This window comes from Homarus americanus, unplaced genomic scaffold (genome assembly GCF_018991925.1).
Source record: "Homarus americanus isolate GMGI-L3 unplaced genomic scaffold, GMGI_Hamer_2.0 scaffold5773, whole genome shotgun sequence".
Taxonomy (NCBI): Eukaryota; Metazoa; Arthropoda; class Malacostraca; order Decapoda; family Nephropidae; genus Homarus; species Homarus americanus.
Genome location: NW_024717927.1, coordinates 489266 through 512759, shown reverse-complemented (window position 1 = coordinate 512759; position 23494 = coordinate 489266). Strand labels below are relative to the sequence as shown.

Below are 23494 nucleotides of genomic sequence, written 5' to 3'. Positions count from 1 at the left end.
ACACATCAAACTCACCCCCTTCACATCCCTGCCTTCAACCACCCCCACATCAACCACCACCCATCAACCACCACCACATCAAACGACCACCACATCAACCACCACCCTTCAACCACCCCCATCAACCACCACCCTTCAACCACCCCCACATCAACCACCACTATCCTTCAACCACCACCCCTTCAACTACCACCACTACCACAAACAACACCCCTCTAACCACCACCACCACCACCACAAACAACACCCTTCAACCACCACCACCACCACCACCACCACAAACAACACCCCTTACCACAAAACAACATCTACCACAAACAACACCCTTCAACCACCACCACCACCACCACCACAAACAACACCCTTCAACCACCACAAACAACACCCTTCAACCACCACAAACAACACCCCTTCCACACCACCACCAACAACACCCTTCAACCACCACAACACACCCTTCAACCACCACCCTTAGCCACCCCCCACATCAACCACCCCCACATCAACCACCACCTCAACCACCACCCCCATCAACCACCACCCTTCAACCACCACTACGTCAACAACTAACCCATCCACTCTTCTCCCCCACAGGCCCCGGCAACGTCTTGGAAAATTCGAGGATAACTTTCCTCCGAAAGACAGGTGAGAGAGAGAGAGAGAGAGAGTGAGCTAGTTCTAATTATGAGAACAAAAGAGATATAGTTTTACAGTGAAACCTCTATTTAACGGACTATATGGAGAGGAAAGTCCGGTATATCGAGGGTCCGTTAGATTATAGGGAGATAAAGTCCGGTATATCGAGGTTTCACTACTTTCTTAGTGTTTGTTGTTTGTTTCTTTGTTTGTTTGTTTACATTACCTGAGATAGATAATTGGTAGACAGGTAGATAGATATATGACAAACATAGATAAATGATTTGACATATATAGTATTTATAACAGCATGGAGTTGATAATAACACACACACACACACACACACACACACACACACACACACACACACACACACCACACACACACACACACACACACACACACACACACACACACACACACACACACACACACACACACACACACACACACACAAGATATGATGTTACATGATCAATAAGACAGGTGTGATGTATTAGGCAACAGGTAAGATATAGCCGAGATGTTGTTCCTTTAACCACAACAAATACGTTATGTTGACCCATCACCTGTGACCGTCCACTATACGTCAGGCTCACCCGCGGACCACGCCATCACCCACCCACACACACACACACACACGGTACCTGGGTCACCACACACACACACACACACACACACACACACACACACACACACTCACACCTTTATTTACTGCTACGGCTGCCCTTTTGTAGTCTATTTTGTTGTTATTTTTGTTATGTTTTCTTATTTTGTTTTGTGTGTGTGTGTGTGTGTGGGGAGAGGGGTGTGGATGTGTAGTGGTGGTGGTAGAGGTGGGTGTGTGGTGGTGTGGGTGTTGAGGGTGTGGGTGGTAGAGGGAAGGAGGGGGTGGTCACCTTGGTGTGCCTGTCTCGTGTCAGACATCAAGGTCACCCCTGCGTGACTCACCCACCTCTCCCTCACCCCCCCTATTTCCTCCTAACCCCTGTCCACAGACCCACGGACTTACATAATCTCCCCCTCACCCCCCCACCCCTCACCCCCCACCCCCCCCCTCATAGCACGAAAATAGCGCCCGTCATGAACTGGTCCTGAGCTGTACAGTAAACCCCACGTGTGAGTGTGTGATATATACAAACCAATATAATACTCAACACAAGATGAAAAAGATGTCATGACTGCTGCTTGTGTTGGGTAGGTCGACCCTCTAGTGGCCCGGCGGTACAGTACTGGGTGGTTGTTAGGTCGTGACCTCTAGTGGCCTGGCGGCAGTACTGGGTGGTTGTTGGGTCGTGACCTCTAGTGGCTCAAGGTACAGTACTGTGGTTAGTCGTGACCCCAGTGGCCCGGCGGTACAGTACTGGTGGTTGTTAGGTCGTGACCCCAGTGGCCTGGTGGTACAGTACTGGGTGGTTGTTAGGTCGTGACCTCTAGTGGCCTGGCAGGTACAGTACTGTGGTTGTTAGGTCGTGACCCTCTAGTGGCCTGGCGGTAAGTACTGGGTGGTTGTTAGGTCGTGACCCTATAGTGGCCTGGCGGCAGTCAACTGATGGTTGTTAGGCTGACCCTCTAGTGGCCTGGCGGTACAGTACTGGGTGGTTGTTAGTCGTGACCCTCTAGTGGCCCGGCGGTACAGTACTGGGGTTGTTAGGTCGTGACCTCTAGTGCCTGGCGGTGCAGTACTGGGTGGTTGTTAGGTCGACCTCTAGTAGCCTGGCGGTACAGTACTGGGGTTGTTGGGTCGTACCCCAGTGACCTGGCGGTACAGTACGGGTGGTTGTTAGGTCGTGACCCTCTAGTGGCCTGGCGGTACAGTACTGGGTGGTTGTTAGGTCGTGACCTCTAGTGGCCCGGCGGTACAGTACTGGGTGGTTGTTAGGTCGTGACCCTCTTAGTGGCCTGGCGGTACAGTACTGAGTTGTTAGGTCGTGACCCTCTAGTGGCCTGGCGGTACAGTACTGGTGGTTGTTGTCGTGACCTCTAGTAGCCCGGCAGTGTACTGGGTGGTTGTTAGGTCGACCCTTCAGTGGCCTGGCGGTACAGTACTGGGGTTGTTAGTCGACCTCTAGTGGCCTGGCGGTACAGTACTGTGGTTGTTGGGTCGTGACCCTCTAGTGGCCCGGCGGTACAGTACTGGTGGTTGTTAGGTCGATCCTCTAGTGGCCCGGCGGTACAGTACTGGGTGGTTGTTAGGTCGTGACCCCAGTGGCCTGGCGGTACAGTACTGGGGTTGTTAGGTCGACCTCTAGTGGCCTGGCGGTACAGTACTGGTGGTTGTTGGGTCGCACTTCTAGTGGCCTGGCGGTACAGTACTGGTGGTTGTTGAGGTCGCACCTCTAGTGGCCCGCGGTACAGTACTGGTGGTTGTTAGGTCGACCTCTGTGGCCCTGGCGGTACAGTACTGGGGTTGTTAGGTCGTGACCCTCTAGTGCCCGGCGGTACAGTACTGGGTGGTTGTTAGGTCGTGACCCTCTAGTGGCCCGGCGGTACAGTACTGGTGGTTGTTAGGTCGTGACCTCTAGTGGCCTGGCGGTACAGTACTGGTGGTTGTTAGGTCGTGACCCTAGTGGCCGGCGGTACAGTACTGGGGTTGTTAGGTCGACCCTCTAGTGGCCCGGCGGCATGTACGGGCTGCTGGAGAGTAAAATAAGTCTTCATATCCGTCAACTTACTACATTGTGTTCTTATAACAATTTGATGTGGTATTAATGTTTTTGGTAGCAAGTTTAATATTTTTCTGTATTATGGTTTGTGTGTGTTGGTATAATGCCACAGTCTGGTGTTACCTTGTATACAAGACTGTTGATAATATTAACCTGCTGTAGTTCACAATATTGTGACCACAGTGATGTAGGCCTGACGAGTGTTTGTGTGGGTACTGTATCAACAACATACTCCACCTCACATCAGAGTTTACTTTAACTAGTGTGGAGTATACTAACAATACACCCAAGCTGGTATAGTGTACGTATTGTGTGACTATAATGTAGTGTAGCTGTGTGTTGAGGCGTGACTAACCACTGACTAACCTTGTAACTGGTAGCCTCGGAGCCTAACATCTGCTTGAAGGCTCGACACAAGCAGAGGATGGGCAACGAGCGGCGACCTTCACCCTTTGTACGGCGCAAGGACCGTCTGCCAGGCTCCCTCAAGCGTCGACCTCCTTATAACACAGGTGAGTCAGGTCCTCGGGGCTTCTCTGGGTCTTACAGGGTCTTACAGCACAGGTAAGTTGTGTTCTGTGGGTCCTGTTGGAGACGGTGAGGTCCTATAGTGCAGGTAAGTCGAGTAGAGTCGTGCTCTTGGTGGAGTGGTGGCTCGTGTACAAGGTCGGTGTTGTTGGGTCATGAGGGCCGTCAGAGGACATGGCCTTAACACCATGGCACACACACAGTGGACGTGAAGGCCGGTGTATTCTCTCGCCCGTGTCGTCACAGGAGATATTTAGATCCACATTCTGTTACCTGAGGAAGTGTCCCGAGGTCGACCAGTTGTGGAATGGAATATTGTGAGTGTTGGTGTAGGAAGTTAACAGTGTGGGAGTCACATCAAGGGTTAACACGATGATGCTGTGTGATGAACATTATTGTCATGCTTATCTTAATCCCCTGAACTGACCCATAAAGTAGTAAAAACAAATTGTTTTATTTAAGTTCAGGATTTAATGTTTGGTATAACACTTATTTTTCAAACAGAGATTCACAAAAAACTGTGATAAGTGAAGTAGGGTAGTTATTAATTGTGGACCTATCTCACGCCGCTAGGTCCCACAGTGTTATTGGCGGGTCAGTTATAACACAGATCAATAATGTAATACCGTACTCCTTACAGCCTACACGAGCTGAGACACTATACTGTTAGTTATGGAAGACCTGCAGCGTCACCCACATTAACAGAGGATAAATACACTGTTAGGTTAGTTTAACATGAATACCTAAGGTCATCTATACCCTCTATGAGAGACAAGGTCAAAATACTTAATATAGAGACGTGTACTCTGGCACTGGCACCAGACGTGTACTCACTCTGGCACCTATCAGTCATCATCATTTATTTATAGTCGCCAGTCTTTTGCTACATTCCTGCGATATACTGTACAGTAGCCTGAGTTAGTCTCCTGTACCTCTACTCTGAGTAATGGTTATAACAGGTATATAATATACAGTATATATATTATAGAAATAACTAATGAAAACATATTATTACATAACTGTAGTGTTAAGTGTTTGGGAGAAATTGACTCATGTTTGTTTTCTTGCGTCAGTGGAGAGCGGGTCTACGCCGGACAGCGGGCAGAGCTCACCACCCAACGGCATGCCACCCTCCAGGTCTTCGCCAGGGTCGACGCCCATCCACGAAGAAGGGGGCGGGTCCCCCTACGGCGCCCACGGCGGGGGAGGTCAGGTGTCAATCCCTGACCCCGCCGTGTATTCCTCCCTACCAAATATCTCCATGGGACGACCACCACATTCCACACAACCTGTGAGTACTGACTTTCCTTATATACGTATATATACTATAAACAAGTATATAAAGGGACGAGTGTACTCGATGGGTGTTAATGGACAATAAGGTTCACGACAAAGTAACACATAAGAGAACTGCCGCTAGTAAGCCAAGTGATGAAATGCTAAACTGTAATTTAGTCGTCACTGTTTATGAAGCAGCTTCATGAACCATGAACTTACCTTTCCTGTCTTTTGAGAAGTTATGAAACCTTAGCTCTATCATTTTCTTTGTTTTTCTCACAAACAACACAACGGTGGCCGGTGTTTACAGCCCCCTGACCCCACGCCACGCCCCCTGACCCCACGCCACGCCCCCACCCCCATACGCCCCCCACGCCACGCCCCCTGACCCCACGCCACGCCCCCTACCCCCAAGTGGAGCTCAAAAGGTGTAAACAGACAGCCGACATACCAGCGCCATCTCTGGGACAAACATCCAACTAATAGATTAAATTACTCCCATAAGAGTTATAGTTCCTTACGAGAGTCCTTGGTTTTGGGGTAATGGTTAGTCTTCCTGAGTAACTCTTAAACTGGATCATACACCTCGCTAACCCAGGTGTGGTTGTTGTGTTGGCCACAGCTTCTACACCTAAGTTAGATAAATATACGTGCAGGTGGCCATACTGCCGGTCACCCACGAGGGACAACCATTATTATGATTAACACACACACACACACCTAGCCAAGGTTAACCCGAGTAATTAATGATAGAATCTTTGATGGCTGCTGTAAGATATTCCTTGAAACTGTCATCTTGGAAACGTTCTCTAATATAACTATTCTTGGCGGTAATACCAAGGCGAATATTAACAATCACTACTCTACAAATTTCCGAAGAAATACAGTAATCTGTAGTGGGCGTGGCCATGTTGACGAGGGTGAGGCTGTGTTGTGACTAGCCAACCTGGTGTACTGTAGTTGTTAGCGTAATGGTACAGCAAGAGTCACTGTAAGATCGTAATTATATATATATATATATATATATATATATATATATATATATATAGACGTGACACTGAACGCCACATTGCTGGCCGACCAATCAACACCTGATCTCGTGTCTACGTCACTAGACAAGTGTGACGTCAGGCGAGCTTGGATGTGTCATCTTGGTAAATTATGCCAGCACTTATCTGCTTCGCCTTCTGCATTGTGAGATTTACTGAACGCTTCTTCAGATGTTTGTGTTTGCGGTTTATATAAATTTCAGAATTTTTTTGTGTGTGTGAGATAGATTGTGCTTGTGTAAACTGTAGTGGTTATTTTTCTGGTTACCGGAAAGGCCTCACGTGATTCACAGACTTGACTCGCGCGCCAAAACGGACGAAGCCAGACTAAACGACTCACTGTCGGAATGTGCAGGTGCCTTCCATCCCCGCCTGTGTGTGTGTGTGATACGTTTCCACTCTGTAAATTGAAGTCTGTGAAAAGAGTGAGAGACAGAAATATTCGGCATGTTGACCACACATATATGACATAACAACAATGACACTTACATACATGAGGATAAAATGTTAGGCACACACACTTGATGAACCCATTTGTTGAAATATTATCCACAATTTAATATCAAATCTCGTTTTGGCCTGGACATATGTGAGCAATAAATAGTGTTAACAAATTTAGCACGCGGAGATGCCTTGTGTGAGGGAGTCAGCTGCCGAATATGGCGCCAACACCACCAAGGCACCACCAGTATACTGATACATTGATATGGGAACATTTATTAAATTACAATATAACACAATTAACATAACCCCCCCCCACCCCCCCAAAAAAATATATATAAAAAAAATAAAAAAAATCTTGACTGACATGAGTTTTGTTATGTATGGGTCTAACGAGGCAATTTCAGGGTCAACAGATAATAGGTGTTTCATGCACAGCTAAGTCGGGTGGATATGTTATCTCTCATATCACATCAACAACCATATTCAGAATAGCACTAACTGTTTATGGGTTGTACTATAGTATGCCGTCTACTGGGAGACATAGTCATCTAGTGTTGATGGACGCTGCAGGGTCAACCACTCAGTACCGCTCGGTAACAAGGAAGGTCTACACAATATAGTACACCTGTTTATATCTGGTGGAGTGGGAGCCACAACAAGACATTCACAAAGTATGATAACTGTGTAGTGTGTTGCTAACTTGAGGTAGTCAAGTAGTGTATATGCAACTCGTTAAACAAAGAACGGGGACGATCATACAAGGGAAATAGTATGAATTTATGTGGGTTAATGGTAGACATAAGACATAGATGCATTTAGCAAGAAGGGGCAATATATTAAGATAATGTTGACAATGCAAATACATTTGTCTCGAGGAAACAGTAGGTACTTAAAGAGTAATCCGTTCATTAGACTTGGTTGAATAAACTTAGAACTAGGTAGGACGTGAATAGAAATGCATAAGCAAAGTGAGACAGAAGTATGTGTGTTAGTGCCAAGAGGTAAGCCAGGCAGAAGCCAAGATGGCGCACAGCGGCCCCCGTTAGCGAACCACATTCAAGTTTATCAACGCGGCTGTTGAATGGTGGACGCGTGTCCCAGCGGTGATGACTTTTGCCATTATTCTCCTTTTCATTTAGTTTTCATGGCCATTTACTCACGTTTTACAAAAAGGAAAAAAAATCAACGATTTGATAGACCCCTGTATTTATATATATTGTAGATTGAAGACGAGTTAGATGAAATATCGATGTGAAAATTGAGGATAGCGAATGATGAAGCTCGCGAGTCACGTTCACGTTTCAAGGTCGCGGGGGTACGGGCACGTGTTTGTTTTATTGTTTTGAGGGGGTTGACAGTGAGGTAACTACACTCACTTCTCTCGCTAAACACAACTGTATATTAGCATTATTTCATATTTTTATTATTGTTAATTCTTAGTACAGTATTATATTACTGACGGAAGACAAAGACTCCAACGATTATGGTTACCTCAGGGCTATTTTTGGGTTACTTTCATTATTCTTGTTTCACTATACATTACTGGTATGTGTAGGGTACTGTTCTGTCATTCACTCATGCTGTTTTGTATGTTTCTATAATTCTTTGTAAACTGTAACCAGGTTCCCTGCCCATAAACATTATATTGCATTGATACCTTTTGGTTAAATGGTGTTTCCTATCAAGCCTGTTCCTCTCTTATTTGTAGGAAGTAATAGATTCAGTGACGTCCCCCAACCTTTCTCAACCCAACTTTTATATCATACTTTGTCCACTCAGTTGTACAGAATAGCAGCAAAATGTCAGGATTAATATATATTGGTACAGAATCACATTCCATTTTAAAGACTGTACCATCTGAGACTCGACTCCTTCCAAAACAAACAACTGTACTATGTGTCACACCTTGTGGTCCATGATATCAGCTGCAACACATCCATGTAAACAAGGAGACTCAAGTGGCAATTTAATTTTGTAACTGTTGTTTCAAAATGTGTTATGAAATAGACTTAGAGTACTGTACTGTACTGCACTGTACTGTACACCATTATGATCACCTTTCATTGTGTTCACATCTTTAACATTATAGGTCATCTTGTTTTATCTAATGATATAAAGATGCATTGTGCAGTGTGTCAATTTCAACAGTTCAGGAAGTAGAAAAATCTTGAAATAAATATTGTACACAGAGTGAATTACACTTATACAGATTCACTTCATTAGACTCAAGTTTTTGTCCATTTCGACAGGTAACATTTAATAATACAGTACAGTACCAATCTGATTGTATAAAATATATCAGGGAAGACTTTAGACAATGAAGAAAGATACAATACTGTACTGTACAGTATGTCAGTATGCTGTATAGACATTTAGAGAATAAAATAGGCAGTGTTTCATGGGTAATCTTGTCCACTGTCAGCTGTACAAAAACTTAAATATTTATTTTTCTTTTGCTTTCCAGGAGGGGATGAAATTACCCATAGTATCAGAGGCAGACATGCGTGCTGCTGGCCTGGCTGCTCATGTTGGCATGCCTCTTACCAGTCATGTCCTCTCTTCCACGCCTCCCTACTACCCCACACTGCCAGGTATGGCACCCCTCCTTGACACTCCACACTCCCTCTGTTTCAACATAGTGGCTGGCATCTGTTGTCATGAATATCACAACAGACAGTTAACCCCTAATATTAATTATTTATGTTACTCCTTAGTTTCAATATTTTAGATGATTTTCTCATCTAATTTAACAGTTCTTATCAGGAAAAATTGTCACAAAATATAAAACAACTAAACTTGGCCTGTGTATATATTTATTCCATGCCTACAGTACATAGTGGAAGTATTTAATATTCATAAATATTTTATTTACTACAGTATTGTTTAACAGCACTAACCATCTTAACTGATAAATGACAAGTTTGTATTATAGGTGAATTTTGTTGTACTGTAGTGGACTGTACAGTACTGTACCGTACTGTACTGTACTGTACTGTACCGTAACGTACCATACTGTACTATACTGCATTGTACTATACTGCACTTTACTATACTGTACTGTACCGTACTGTATTTTACGGTACTATACTGCACTACTGTACTGTACTGCACTGCACTATACTGCACTGTACTATACTGCACTGTACTATACTGCACTACCGTACTGTATCGTACTGTACTATACTGCACTATAGTCTAACAGTCATGAGTTCTTTTGCAGTAATTGATAGAGAAGGTTATGGACCAGCTGCAGGCAGTATGAGCCGGCAACAGCAGGTGACCGCCATGGACACTAGTTCTGGTGGGGGCATCATGCGTGGTGGCATTTATCACCCTAATGCTATGGCCAATATGAGTGACACACAGGTTAGTTTAATTAAATCATTTATTGACTACTAACAAGGAAAATTTAATTTGATTTGTCTCTCTCTCTCTCTCTCTCTCTCTCTCTCTCTCTCTCTCTCTCTCTCTCTCTCTCTCTCTCTCTCTCTCTCTCTCTCTCTCCTCTCTCTCTCTCTCTCTCTCAAATCTTTTTTCATAAAACATTTTTCTATATCCCTATATCCAAAGTGTCTTTTGAGCCAGAGATATTGAGAACAAGAAGACTAATATAATCTGTGTCAGGAGTTTTATTGGGATTTATCTGCCAAGCAATAAACAAATATTGTAGATATAGAATGTTAGGATGTGTATTAGAGGAATTATTTTGTTAATCTAGAGGCTGAGTTTCTGTAGAAATTGAACATTGGAGATGAGTTGTGGGGATGGTGCAGTACTGTATGGTCACAGTAGATGAGAGAGAGAGAGATTATGTTGTATGATATATATATATATATATATATATATATTATGTTCAAAGTCCGCGTGTTATATGGACTAAAAATGAAGTATATATATGTACCTCGCGTTTCATACCAGCTGGATTCGGTAAAATGCTACTGACACCACATAAGAGGCACGGGCAGTTTCCCAATGAGGTTCACGGCGCCATCAGCTCGATGAACAGGCTTTGTGTGAAATATAACAGAGTCTAGAACTGCTTTTAGTGTCCTTGTGGCCTAGCCGGTAAGCGTTCCCTAGTCCCACCCAGTAGGTCGAGGGTTCGATTCCTTGCTGGTGAGGTCATTGATTATACATATATATATATATATATATATATATATATATATATATATATATATATATATATATATATATATATATATATATATATATATATATATATATATATATATATATATATATATATATATATATATATATATATATATATATATATATATATATATATATATATATATGAGTACAGTATAAAGTTAGGAAGACTACCATTGTTAATGTTAAGGACTGCTAATCAGTTAACCAGTTGTAATGACATTATCATTATATGTAAATGGCCTTACCAAGTGGTAACATTGTATCTGAGCTTCACTACTGTACTCATGCTGTACCACCACACACTATGACCAAGAGTAGGTAACTGAAGAAGAGAAAGGGAAGCATGAGAGGAGAGTGATACAGGAATTAAGAATATCTATAAGTTTATGTTGAGTCGACCAACACGTTGGTATAGGGTATTGGGAGCCTTTTTCTTGTGTGAGGTGATAAGTTAGCTATCAGTGAGTCACATGTGGTTCAAAGAGAAGGATTTTGTCCTTCAATTTTCTTCAGTTGTGTCCTTGTATGTCTGTTGATTAACCACATAAAAATTTTACCAGGAATTAGTTTGATTATTACCTCGGTTCCGACCGTTCCACTATAGGTTCGGCCCGGACGAACCCTCCAGCGGCCACTGAGCAGAACGCATTCATCCCCACTACCCTTAGGTCACCCAGTGCTGCAGGGTCAGCCTCCGACATTCCTCCCCCACGGACATCCTTCCGCCCACCAGTTTGACCCCAAGCACTACACTCTGGACCACCATACTCTCAAACAGGTTGGCTTAATTTGTTTGTCATTGTTTATTTTACTTTCCAGCCACTGATGTTTATATTAAAACTGCAAGTGAAAAAAAAAGTATTTTAATGTTGAGATCACCATTTTCATATCCAAAATGGTGTACACTTGTGCCTCTGTTCAAGGTCATATTATTTAACACCTTTACACCTGTCTAAGCTTCCATCTTACATCAGCTTTTGACATATGAAAAAAATAAAAAAATATTATGAACAGATGAGATACACTGTAAAGATATTTAGTCCCATCAAATAAATTATGCATTTAAAATTAGGCAATGTAAGACCCATAAGACATGAGTTTGATCACTTTATGGTGTGTTGCTTGTAATGTGCAAGTCACTGATTATTATGTCGTGTGTAGGCCTCAGATTGTACTAATGGTTCGTCATTGGGGATGTTACTCATATTAAAGTAACAATTTGTTTATTACACTGTGTGCATGTGTGTGGTGATGGGTAAGAGAAAGTCTAGTTAGTTTCAGCTTCCAGAATTATAATTGTTATTAATCTTGTTGACAGATGAAAAATATTTATGCTCTAAAAGAATTGGAAATTTGTTTGTCAAGCGCCACATATCAGAATGAAAACAGTTAAGCAACTCCGGTGATGATTATGTTGTTGGGTCTATATATAGAAGTGGGCGACCAGTGGTGGCAGTGAATGAAAGCCTTTGCCAGGAATTTTTCTTGGCATAATATCTGACTCATGGCTGTGATATGCAGGATAAATAGCTCTGTGCTTCATAAGATTTTGTAGTAATGGAAGCTCATCCCTGGAGGAGTTAAATAGATTTTTATATACAGTAGTTTGAGTAATATGGAGCAGAAACATCAGATTATTGAGACTCACGTGTTTATGATTATCTCGGAAGTGAAACGAGTGATTAAATACAGGTAGCAGTTTAAATCTCACTCTGGTCCTTGAGAGGGTGAGTATTTATAGCTTCTAAGTGATGAACATTTAAATTTTCTTTTGATCTTTAACTTGTGTATTTTTTCCTGTATACGGTATTTTAACTGAGCAATGCTTGTGATTATACAGTATGCCATAATATTTCAGTCAAATACCGTCCAATGTCAAAGACCTAACAATGGTGTCTCAAGTCTCTGCTGAAGACGTGTTAATCTTGTTTGGCTGCCACACTTGTGAAGCTCTTGCCAACATCTTGCACAAAGAGCATAATAATAATATATGTTAAAACTAAAGAAAAAACCTTGGCAAGTACACTCAAGGTCAAAGAAAAGAGAAAAGGAGGAAAATAAAACAAAAGTAAAGAAATGCAACTAAATTTGAAGAAATATACAGGTACTGATTTTTATAGTAGCAGGTAGATTTGAGACTGGACAATACTTGCATTTTAAATAATGTATCCAGCAATTGTTGGGAACCTGTGAATTACATTTTAGGTGTTGACAGGGAAAACTACTGAAGAGAAGCATAGTCATAAAAGTTGTTAAGAAGAGCACAGGAACCATCATAGACTGTGCTGCCTCCAGAGTTGTTCTTCCACAAGGAAATATTTTCCTTGAATGAAAGTTGAATACAATATTGTCCTTTGAATCAATGTGTAATATAATTCTCAGTGAAGATTAATGTATTGACCATTGTTGTTCCATCATCAACCTTATTTGGTGATGGACACAATTAGTAAAGGATGATAAGTGTTGGGAGACATGAGCAAGAGGCAGGGCATAGAAGGAGGCATGAGTGAAAGGGAGGGCATAGAGGGAGGCATGGGTGAGAGAGAAGGTGTTGAGGGAGGCATGAGTGAGAGGGAAGGTGGAGAGCAGTTCCTCTTCAATGCCACAGTGAATGGTTTCACCTAGATGGGATGCACTGGCCGGCTGGGCTCAGGGAGTTGGGAGTGTAGAATATTTTTAGCTGTGGATGAAAAGGGTTGGCAGGAGTGTGCCAAAGCCCTGCACCGCTGCAGAGCATTATGGCTGCCCTCACTCACCTGTGTGTATCATGCTGTTTAAGGGTTGTATTAAGGATTCAATGAAGACATAATAGTGCTCTGTGTGTGTGCGTGTGCGTGCGTGCGTGTTTTTTTTTTGAGTGACTTGTGTCTTATCAGTTTTGAACTACACAGCTTAAGTACGTACTCTATACAAATAATTGGTGACATATACAATAGGTAGCTCCCAACACACCAGAATATTATTGTGTATGTATAAGTTCATGGGTACAAAGCTGGCATATAATAGAGTTTAATAGGTACTCTACACACACACACACACACACATGTTCCAAAACAATAATGTGCTAACTTTTAACCCCTGATATGACCCTTTAAACATTCAGCCATTTCTGTATTCAACATCAGTTTATGTACATTACCATATATTATACTCTACTGTATGCAGTATGTGTTTTTTCGTGTGTGTAGTTTTGACACATTCATTGTTGATGTTTTTATAAACTTTACAGTGTTAATATTTTGTATAAAGAAGAAAATTGTGAGACAGTTCTCACTAAATTGTCCTACTACTGAACTCAGTTTTTTGTTTTTTTGCCTTCAATTTTAAAAGCTCAGTCAAACCAAGTGTATTTTTATAAACTGTTTTCACTAAATGTGGGTTGTTATTGCCAGCTAAACTGTGTTACACAGTGCTCCTCGGGTTGCATTGCCTGTGAACTTCCATTCTAATAAATGCTAGTTCGATTCTGTGGCCAGGCAAGATTGGCAGGGTGTCCTTGTGTGTGATGTGCAAAGAACCTGTCATGTGTATGACAAGGCCTCATCAGGTATTCTTTTTTTATCAAAGGCTCTCCAGTCAATCTTGTCATGGTAACCCTTTTGTGGTCTTTTGACGCAGATCATGTCGCTAAGTGCTCCCGTGCTGGTACAACTCCTCGCGCTCGGCATTATTTCACACTGAGAGCACCCCTCCCGTAAGCAGAAATGAGGGAACGGTGTATCAACCCTATCAGTTATCTAAGTTCCACCCACTAGCCTCATGGGTTGTCAGATGCATCTCTAAGGGTGCAATTTGGGCCTGGATCACTACACCCAATGTTTACTAAAATGGATAAACTGTTCCCGCTACCGATGCTATTTACGTCAAAAGACTGCGAGGGGTTGAGATTTCCGATCATGGCCGGGAGTACCAAAGAGTTAGCATGACAAGAGGGACAGGTAGGGTCTTAATTAAGTATGAGTGGTAAATAGAAAGTGGGCTTACAATTATTGTCTTTCAGCACATTCGACAGACGGTATTGACACGTTCAGGAAGCAAGAACCATGTAGAAAATGTGGCTGAAGAAACTGAAGCAGCTGTTGCCCAGGCTATTGCAACTGATAAAACCCCGGAGGTGAGTCTGATTTGTCACGGTGTTGAACACAATAACGGTACAGATACTCCCTAGGGCAGTACAGTACAGTATATTATTCAGAGATACTGTAGTTTTCAAGTACTGACACTGATAAGAAGTCACTGTGGGATGTTTTTGTTCACTTTTATACTAGATTAAACTCCTTGTACAATTTGCTGCTCAGTGAATGACTTATTAGAGCATCACATGTACACAGTAATCACAGTGACACATTGGTCATACGTACATGTCTGGTGACATATTCTTGATCAGATTCTCATGTCACTTATGCTACAAGTGTATATAGCCTTCAGGTGACATATATGATCAGAGTGCAGGTGGTCCATATGCACCCAGTACAGTATATACAGTACCATCAATGCTTTGGGGCACACACTTTGGACTGCATTCTCCAATGTCACTTATGATTTTGATCACATTTTAAATGATATTTATTATTTTTATGTGTCTCAGGTGATGCATGAAATTACAAATAGAATTGACATTAGTACATATAATTTTGACCTGAGTGCAACTGTTACATACGAATTTCATTGAAGTACACACAACACAAGTCTCTGATGTACAGTAGTGTCTTCAGAGAGGGCAAGTGTCACAATACCTACTGTATACTTTTGATCAAAGTCCATTGACATTATTTCATATCAAAGTTTAGGGCGAGACATAATAACTTCACCTGTTTGTCTATCACTTAGTTACAGTCCCTGAGTTGTATTCATCCTAATAGAGGTTTGTACAGTATTTCATATGTTAGGTGATAACTGTTGCTGTAGGTATTGTAACTTGAAGGCATCATGGACACTTTCCTGAGTTTGAAAGTTTATCAGTATTGTTTTCATGCTTCACTTTTTTCTCTGTTTTGTTTATAAGTCAATTTAAGATAACTTGATCATCAGTTTGGTGAAGAAGGATGAGACCAGGTCATTTCTGTTGTGTTCTGGCATTTTATCAGTAACTGTGTATGATGCTGTACTTTGTTCCTACTATATTAACACTTAAAGACAACTACATACACTATTAGTAATTGGTATTTATTCCATAGTAGTTTTTTTGTTTTTAATTACAGTAAATGTGAGGTGTTGTATAGTGCAGTTTGTAGTGTAGATGATTAACTAAAGTGACTGTGAGAGAAATATTTGTTATTTAAAACTTGTGCTGCATGTGTTATGAGTCCACAGTATTCCTCATGGGTTTACAATTGTGTTGTTAATTTTTTCAAGTATTGTTAATGTGATATTAACTTGATTACTAACACACTGTGCCTGCCATAATTCACAATCATACTTATAGCTATTTTGCTTTCTTCAAGGGAATAATAATAATAATAATAATATCAGTCTTAAAAATGATTGGAAACACAAGTTTAAAAACAATTGAGTGAGATAAAAGTATTTAAACCTGTCTGTCTTTATTCAGTCCACCAGTTGTTGAAGACTGTTAAGGTAATGTTTACTTGATGAGTTGGACCATCAAACTGTTGAAAAATGGCACATGTCCTGGTTCAGGGGTGTTGATCTTGATGTACAAGGCTGGGCTGTTCTCTTGGCCAAAACTCTTGGTCTAGGAAGTACAGAACTTGTTACGTATCTACAGGTACAAGTATCACATATTTCTGGCAGCAGTGAGACACAGTCCAGACATCAATATGATATTATATGCTCTTGTTATTATGATCTACTTGGTATTATAGTGGGTTTGTAGATGCTGCTGACCACTTTTATTATTATGTAGTCACTGTATTGGGAGTTACAGTAAGATATTAAGTCACTGTATTGGGTGTTACAGTAAGATATTAAGTCACTGTATTGGGTGTTACAGTAAGATATTAAGTCACTGTATTGGGTGTTACAGTAAGATATTAATTTCCACTCCAACAACATAGTAAACTTGGTGGGACATTTTATTAAAGTGATAAACATAAATACAGTAAGGAGAGTCACTACTGCCTTGTGGTTTGTTTTAATGTGTCATAATGATGAAAGTGTAGTGTCAGTACTACAGGGACACACAGAGAAATAATCGCTAGAAATTTAGAAAGTTTGTTGGAATAAACTTCTTTATTTACTTAGAGAGAAGGATGGAGATTATTGTCAGGAAGAGAAGTTCTCTCAATTGGCAATAATTTACAATGTTTGTATTTGAGTCAATGGGGAACACTTAGGGAAAATGGTATGGCTTGACTGTTGCAGTTCTAATAGTAATTATATGAAATGTTTGAGTAAAGTTGTAGGTGTTTGTGACTAAATAAGTTGAGGATTATGAAGTGAAAATGTTTTGTTGTGTGGTATTGGAAAAAAAACCCTGAATTATAGTACAGTTTAAGAATGTATTGTATTCAGAGAGAGAATGAAGGTGACACAGAGACAGATTTAAGATACAAAGACATGGTAAAATGAATTTAGTTTCTGTGATATTTAAAGAAAAGATCCTAATACTGTAGACACGTGGTAACAAAAGACAGACAGGTACAGTACAGTGATTTACAGATGACAACTTGAAGTGCAAAATGCTATTGGTGCCAGTAAACAGGATATACTGTATATATTACTAATCGTCATTCCAAAATATTTTCGAATCGGCTTGAGCCATAAACTATAAGGCAAGGCACAAATTTAAAAGAGATATAATAATGTAAATAATAAGAAGAGAAGAATGGAGCAAGTTACTCGGGATGTGGAGTGTTCCGGCATGTCGTACTTTCCGCCTAAATAATGAACGGTGTCGCTCCTCCTGTATGGTGTACAACCTGTAGTGACTTGTGCAGTGTACTGTACTCTCTTGATGACTAATGGTGTGTCTTGTCCTTCCCCTGTGCTACCCTCTTGGAATGTAGGAGGAGGAGGAGGAGGCACTGCATGAGGAAGAACCAGAGGTGAGTCTTATTATTGCTTGCATAAATAATGTTCCTTCAATGTGGTGGAATAATTTGGTCTCAATAAATTAGTTCAGTTATATCTTCTTCTTTCTACTTTACTCTTATTAGCAATGAATAGTTTTGTGTATGAGGTGAAAAATGGACAAAAAACCATGAATTATATATATATATATATATATATATATATATATATATATATATATATATATATATATATATATATATATATATATATATATATATATATATATATATATATATATATATATATATATATATATATATATATATATATATATATATATATATATATATATATATATATATATATATATATATATATATATATACATATACATATACATATACAGTAAGTCCTCACTTAACGTCAGGGTTATTTTCCTGAAAATGCGACGTTATACGAAACAACGTTAAGCGGATCAATTTTCCCCATAAATAGATAAAATACTGAAGTTACGTTCCCCAGCCTCCCTTTGCCCCATGAAATACTTTACATATACAGAAAATCATTGCCAGATCTATAGAAAATAATGCATACATATGCAACTACTAAGTTTGTATTGGTGCTCACCAATGGGTGGAGGTGGTAGAGCGAGTGTGTGGTGGGCAGTGAAGCGGAGGAGGCTGATGGCGGGAGGGGAGGAGGAGGGTAGTGAGTCACTGAGACTACGGCTGTCTCCTCCTCCTCCTCCTGTTCTGACTGGGGTTCCTCCGCTGCTGTTTGCTCCTCCTCGGCTGCCAGCTGTTGTGAAGAAGCCGCTTCTGCCGTCCCATGACGAAAAAATGAATCCTGTGTTGACTGGTTGGTGCTACTCTTCTCCTTATAGATCTCAGTGTAACACCCAAGACTGTCCTCAATGCTGCGTTGAATCTTTGAGCTACGTTTTCTGTTTGGGTCATCGTTTATAAGGATTTGCATTCCTTGCTGGATCATGTTGAACGCTTTTGCCAACCTCTTGGAAGTTAACGTTTGTTGAGGTTTTTCGTCGTTGTCGTCGTCTTCAAGGGGATTGTGTTCTGTTGACAGTTGCAGATCTTCTTTGGTGAACTCTTCTGTATGGGATGCCAGGACTTCCTCAATATCTTCTGATTCCAGCTCATGAAAGCCTGCCTCTCTTGCCAAGCTGAGGATATCCCTATTCACTTCTGGGACTAAGTTCGTGAATCCCGTAAAACTGTTGACACACTCGGGCCACAATTTATGCCAAACACCATTCAGGCAACTTTCTGGAACTTCTTCTCATGCCTTGCCAATGATGTCGATTGCATGAAGAATGTTGAAGCCCCGCCAATATTCTCGGATCGTAGGTTTACTTTCTCCGTCTGTAGCCTTGAGCAGCTGATCCATGGTACGGCGTAAATAATACGCCTTGAATGTGGCGATGACGCCTTGGTCTATAGGCTGCATCAGTGCTGTCGTGTTGGGAGGCAGGAATACAACTTTTACACTGTCAAGACTGGGAGGATGAGCTGGTGCATTGTCAACAATCAGAAGAATTTTGAAGTCAAGGTTGTCCTTGGCACAGTATTCCTTCATTGCAGGGACAGCGTACACAGTTAACCACTGGCTAAATATGGCGCTGGTTATCCATGCCTTCTTATTTGCCTTGTAGATAACAGGAAGGTGATCCTTAGAGAAACCTTTCAGGGCCCGTGGGTTGGCAGGGCGAGAAATTAGCATATGCTTGAAGTCGCCAGCAGCGTTTGCGCCAAGCAGCAGCATCAAGCGGTCTTTTGCCGCTTTAAAACCTGACGCTCTTTTCTCCTCCTTGGAGATATAGGTCCTCTCAGGCATCCTCTTCCAAAAGAGACCAGTTTCATCCACATTGAAGACTGGCTTCGATGAGTAGCCTCCTTCCTGGATATTCTGTTTGAATTCTGGCGGGAATGTCTCGGCAGCAACCATATCTGAACTAGCAGCTTCACCAGTCATCTTTATGTTGTGGAAGTTTAACCGACACTTAAATTGTTGAAACCATCCCCGGCTGGCCGTAAAGGTCTCTTCTTTTGATCCTTCACCCTCTGTTTCCTTCATGTCGTCAAACAAGGATGTGGCCTTATGCTGGATAACCATAAGGCTCACAGGGGCATTGCGTTGATTCTGGTCCTCCATCCATATAGCCAGCATCTTTTCCACCTTTTCTATCACAGTACTTCTAGTACGAGTTGTCTTAGTTGCACTCAGAGAAGTACCTTACCAGCATTGGTCTGGATGGTACACACCATTGTGGGGTTAGACCTAGCACAGAGACTATGTCCACAGCACGTTCCCCTTATTCAAATCGGGTTAATACATCCATTTTTGTAGCAAGGGTAATGGTCTTATGCATTTTCCGTAAATTCCAAGACAATTTTTCCGGTACTCGGAAAATTCCGGGGATGTGGGATATTTTTCCGGATTCGAGAGAGTCGTCTTGTTATCCGGAAATCTCTCATTCCCGTTATTCCTGTTATTTTCATATATACAGGAGGTCCAGGAAGTACAAACGGATTGTCTTCCAAATTTAATTTGCAAGCCATATGTTGTAAACTTAATTTCTCACAAACATGATGTCAGGTTCCCAGCAGGCAAGGAATAGCATTAGTATGGATGTAAAAGTGTTGGTCATAAAGTGAATGAGTGTCACTTGTTTATAAGTTAGGTTGAGCTACATCAACCATTAGAACCGTTCTCAAGAATGTAGACATGATAAGGACTTGTGTCCAGTCCACCACTTTGTAAACAGTAACCAAGACAGCACACTTTTATTACCAAGATAATAATGTATTACATAAAGTATTATTTACATCATTATTATAAAAGGGATTTTTGTCCATTTTGTCTGTACAGTAATTCTTTGCTCACATTTACTTTTTAATCTAAGATAATCCAACTACAGTTTTATTATTTATCCAAAACCATAATTATTCTTGTTTCTATTTTGCTTATATTTTGAAAGAGTTTCATTTTTAGTATCACAACCATAATACCAAAACTGGGTCCACTTTGTGTGAACTATGGTAAAAAATAAAACTGTTAACTGCCCTGTACTGTACTGTCAGTACCTCCATAAAACTTGTAAAAATGTTGCTGGCATCCAGTACAATGTGTGGTGTTATGAAGTTTATGTCAGTGTAATAAAAAAGAAACCTCATATTTAGTTGACACACACACACACACACAAGAAATATGAAGTACAGTATTTACAAATGGAGCAAAACAGTTTTGAGATTGTTATACTGTACTGCTGTAATGAGGTTGTGGTGTGGTGAGTCATTAGTTCTCACAACACCCATCCAGATGGCTGCTTCTGGGTCACCTAATTTTACCTCATAATTAATCATATGCCATTCACTGGCTTCTTATATTAGATTTCTTTTCCTCCTGTAATGGAACATGAAGGGGAAGGATTGGTACAAAATTCCAGTACAGTCTGGTACAATGTGGTAAAATGAACACTTACGTGTTAATGTAAACCTATGATGTTTGCCATTGTGGCCTGCTGCCACATAACTCAGACAGGGTGACAAAAATAGGTGCACTTCCCTGTATTGTTCTTAATATTTTCGAACCTGTTAGGTTGTTAGGACAAGCCAGTGGAGATATGGTTATACTGTACTGTACTGTACTGTACTGTATTAGTATTGGTCCATAAGAGATATCAATCACACATTGTTGCTTGTGAATATTAAAATTAAGAAATCCAGACTCAGTGCTTTACAATAGATTGGGAGGTTTAGATGACATAAGTGAATTATTTAATATGTAAATGGTTATTAGGATGTTTAAATATGTCAGTAGGGTGTGGTACAGTAGTGAAAAATATATATATTTACTGTACACTGTTGATGTAAATGGTTTATACAATTGAAGAAGTGAGTGTTGGCAGGAGTCTAACTGACAGATCACACGGGCTTACTGCTTCACAGCTGTGCACTTGATAGTATTAAATGTCTCATAACTTTTGAATTTGTCCATTAGTTGATTTGGTTGTAAGTCAGCATTCACTCTTCCACACTATGTCCCTCCACCTAACAAGGTTTGAGGATACATGGAGTCAAATACTTGAGAAGTTATGTTCACTCCATGTAGTTGTGACTGAAGTAAGGTGGATGAGTTGACAGCAGAGTTTACTGCCATATAGTTAAGGAATAATTTCAGGGGTTCAAAGTTGGCACAATAGACTTTTGTTACCTGTGTACTGTATTAATAATTATAAGGAAGATATAAATACTGTGCTCCTGGGCCCAAAAATCAGTGTTTTTCCATCTTTGAAGATCTCAACTTCAATATGTACAGTACAAAAAACAGATGTGCTGGGGAGACAGTTAAGGTGAAACTCAATGAGACACAAGTTTTTAGGCTCATAGATACACAACAACTCACAGATGCCTAAAACAATTTTGTTCCACCTTTGATCCCTGAGATAACTCTTAGTTAACAAATCATAAATGTGACTTGCATCAGTACTATACCTGACAGTTGTAAGCAAATAATGTTTAGATAAAAACCTATACAATATATTTAAAGTGCTTTTAATTTTTTACCTTTGTTTTAGGTATTTAAAAGTGAGAGTTTTTATTAAGCATTTTTTTTCACTTATTGCAGTGTTAAGCTAATTAATATTGAGAATGTTTGTAAAAATAATATATTTACCTTTTCAATAATTTTGTGTATTAAGCCATCATGAGATATAGTTTGGGTGTACATTAATTATACCTGGAAGGTAAGAATGTGATAATGGTAATTTAGTTTAATTCACTTTCAGTTTTTCAAGTCCTTTTAGGAAATATTTCAGCCTTACTACAGTAGTTTTCTCAAAGTACTGTAGTGGATTTCACTTCAGTTACTTCATTCTTGCTTCAGGTGATAGATCTGACTGAACGCAAGATTGATGAGAGTCTGATGGGCCAGCATCAACATCGAGAACGTCTGTTTCTCCAGCACCAACGAGACCTGCTCACTGCAAAACCCCCACCATTACACTCCATCACCAGTAAGTCTCCCACCTTGTTTATTCATGAGTTTTTTTTTTTTCTCTGAGATTCCTGGAAGAAAATGCATCTCATATTTATTCTGTTGGAACTTCCACAATATCTTTGGGTTTGCTTGTTATCTTTTCCTATACAGCTTACATAAATATGCTGCATGTAGTCCTCTGTATTTACATCTGTACCTTCCAGTAGTCACATTTTTAAGCTTTGTCAGGCAGCTCTTTAAATACTAACAGACTGGTTCTTTAAGAGTACTATTGTTGATCAGAAAAATACAGGTACAGTCACCCATAAAAGTCTTGTTGCTTCTCCTGCTGTTTACCAAACCCAAGATTGAGGCTGATGAACCCCAAACAGGTGACACTAATATATTACTCTATCCTTAAATGCTCCAGATTCACGAGTCTGAATCTCGGGGTTCATGGTTCTGGTTCAGGAGGGGCGGCTGTACTTGTGTTACCAGGCATAAAAATGGTTTTAAGTTATATTCACCATTTTGGTTATAAATTCAGATCATTGTTGTCAAAAATGTTTGTTTAATTTAGTAATTCAGTATTACTATATGAGAATTATCATGTGTCTGGCAGCTATAGTAGAATCTTGCTCCTTGCTGCCCCTGGAGTTAAAGTCGACTCATACAACCTGTACTGGAAAAACAAGGAAAATAGAAACCAGAGTCTTTCCTTGGTTCCTTGGCACCACATTTGAATGGCAAAAAGACAAGAAGCA

At 40.6% G+C, this 23494-nt stretch overlaps 1 protein-coding gene across 1 annotated transcript in view; it reads left to right on the top strand.

Annotated features, from left to right (window-relative positions):
• LOC121859074 (histone deacetylase 4-like) overlaps positions 1 to 23494 on the top strand; it is a gene marked incomplete at its 5' end in the record, with an annotated part of 37231 nt that overhangs the window by 4419 nt on the left and 9318 nt on the right. The window contains 9 exon segments of the mRNA XM_042355747.1: positions 595 to 645; positions 3684 to 3815; positions 4905 to 5122; positions 9067 to 9193; positions 9823 to 9968; positions 11365 to 11538; positions 14761 to 14874; positions 17729 to 17767; positions 22638 to 22767. Of these exon segments, the coding sequence (XP_042211681.1) occupies positions 595 to 645; positions 3684 to 3815; positions 4905 to 5122; positions 9067 to 9193; positions 9823 to 9968; positions 11365 to 11538; positions 14761 to 14874; positions 17729 to 17767; positions 22638 to 22767 (1131 nt within the window).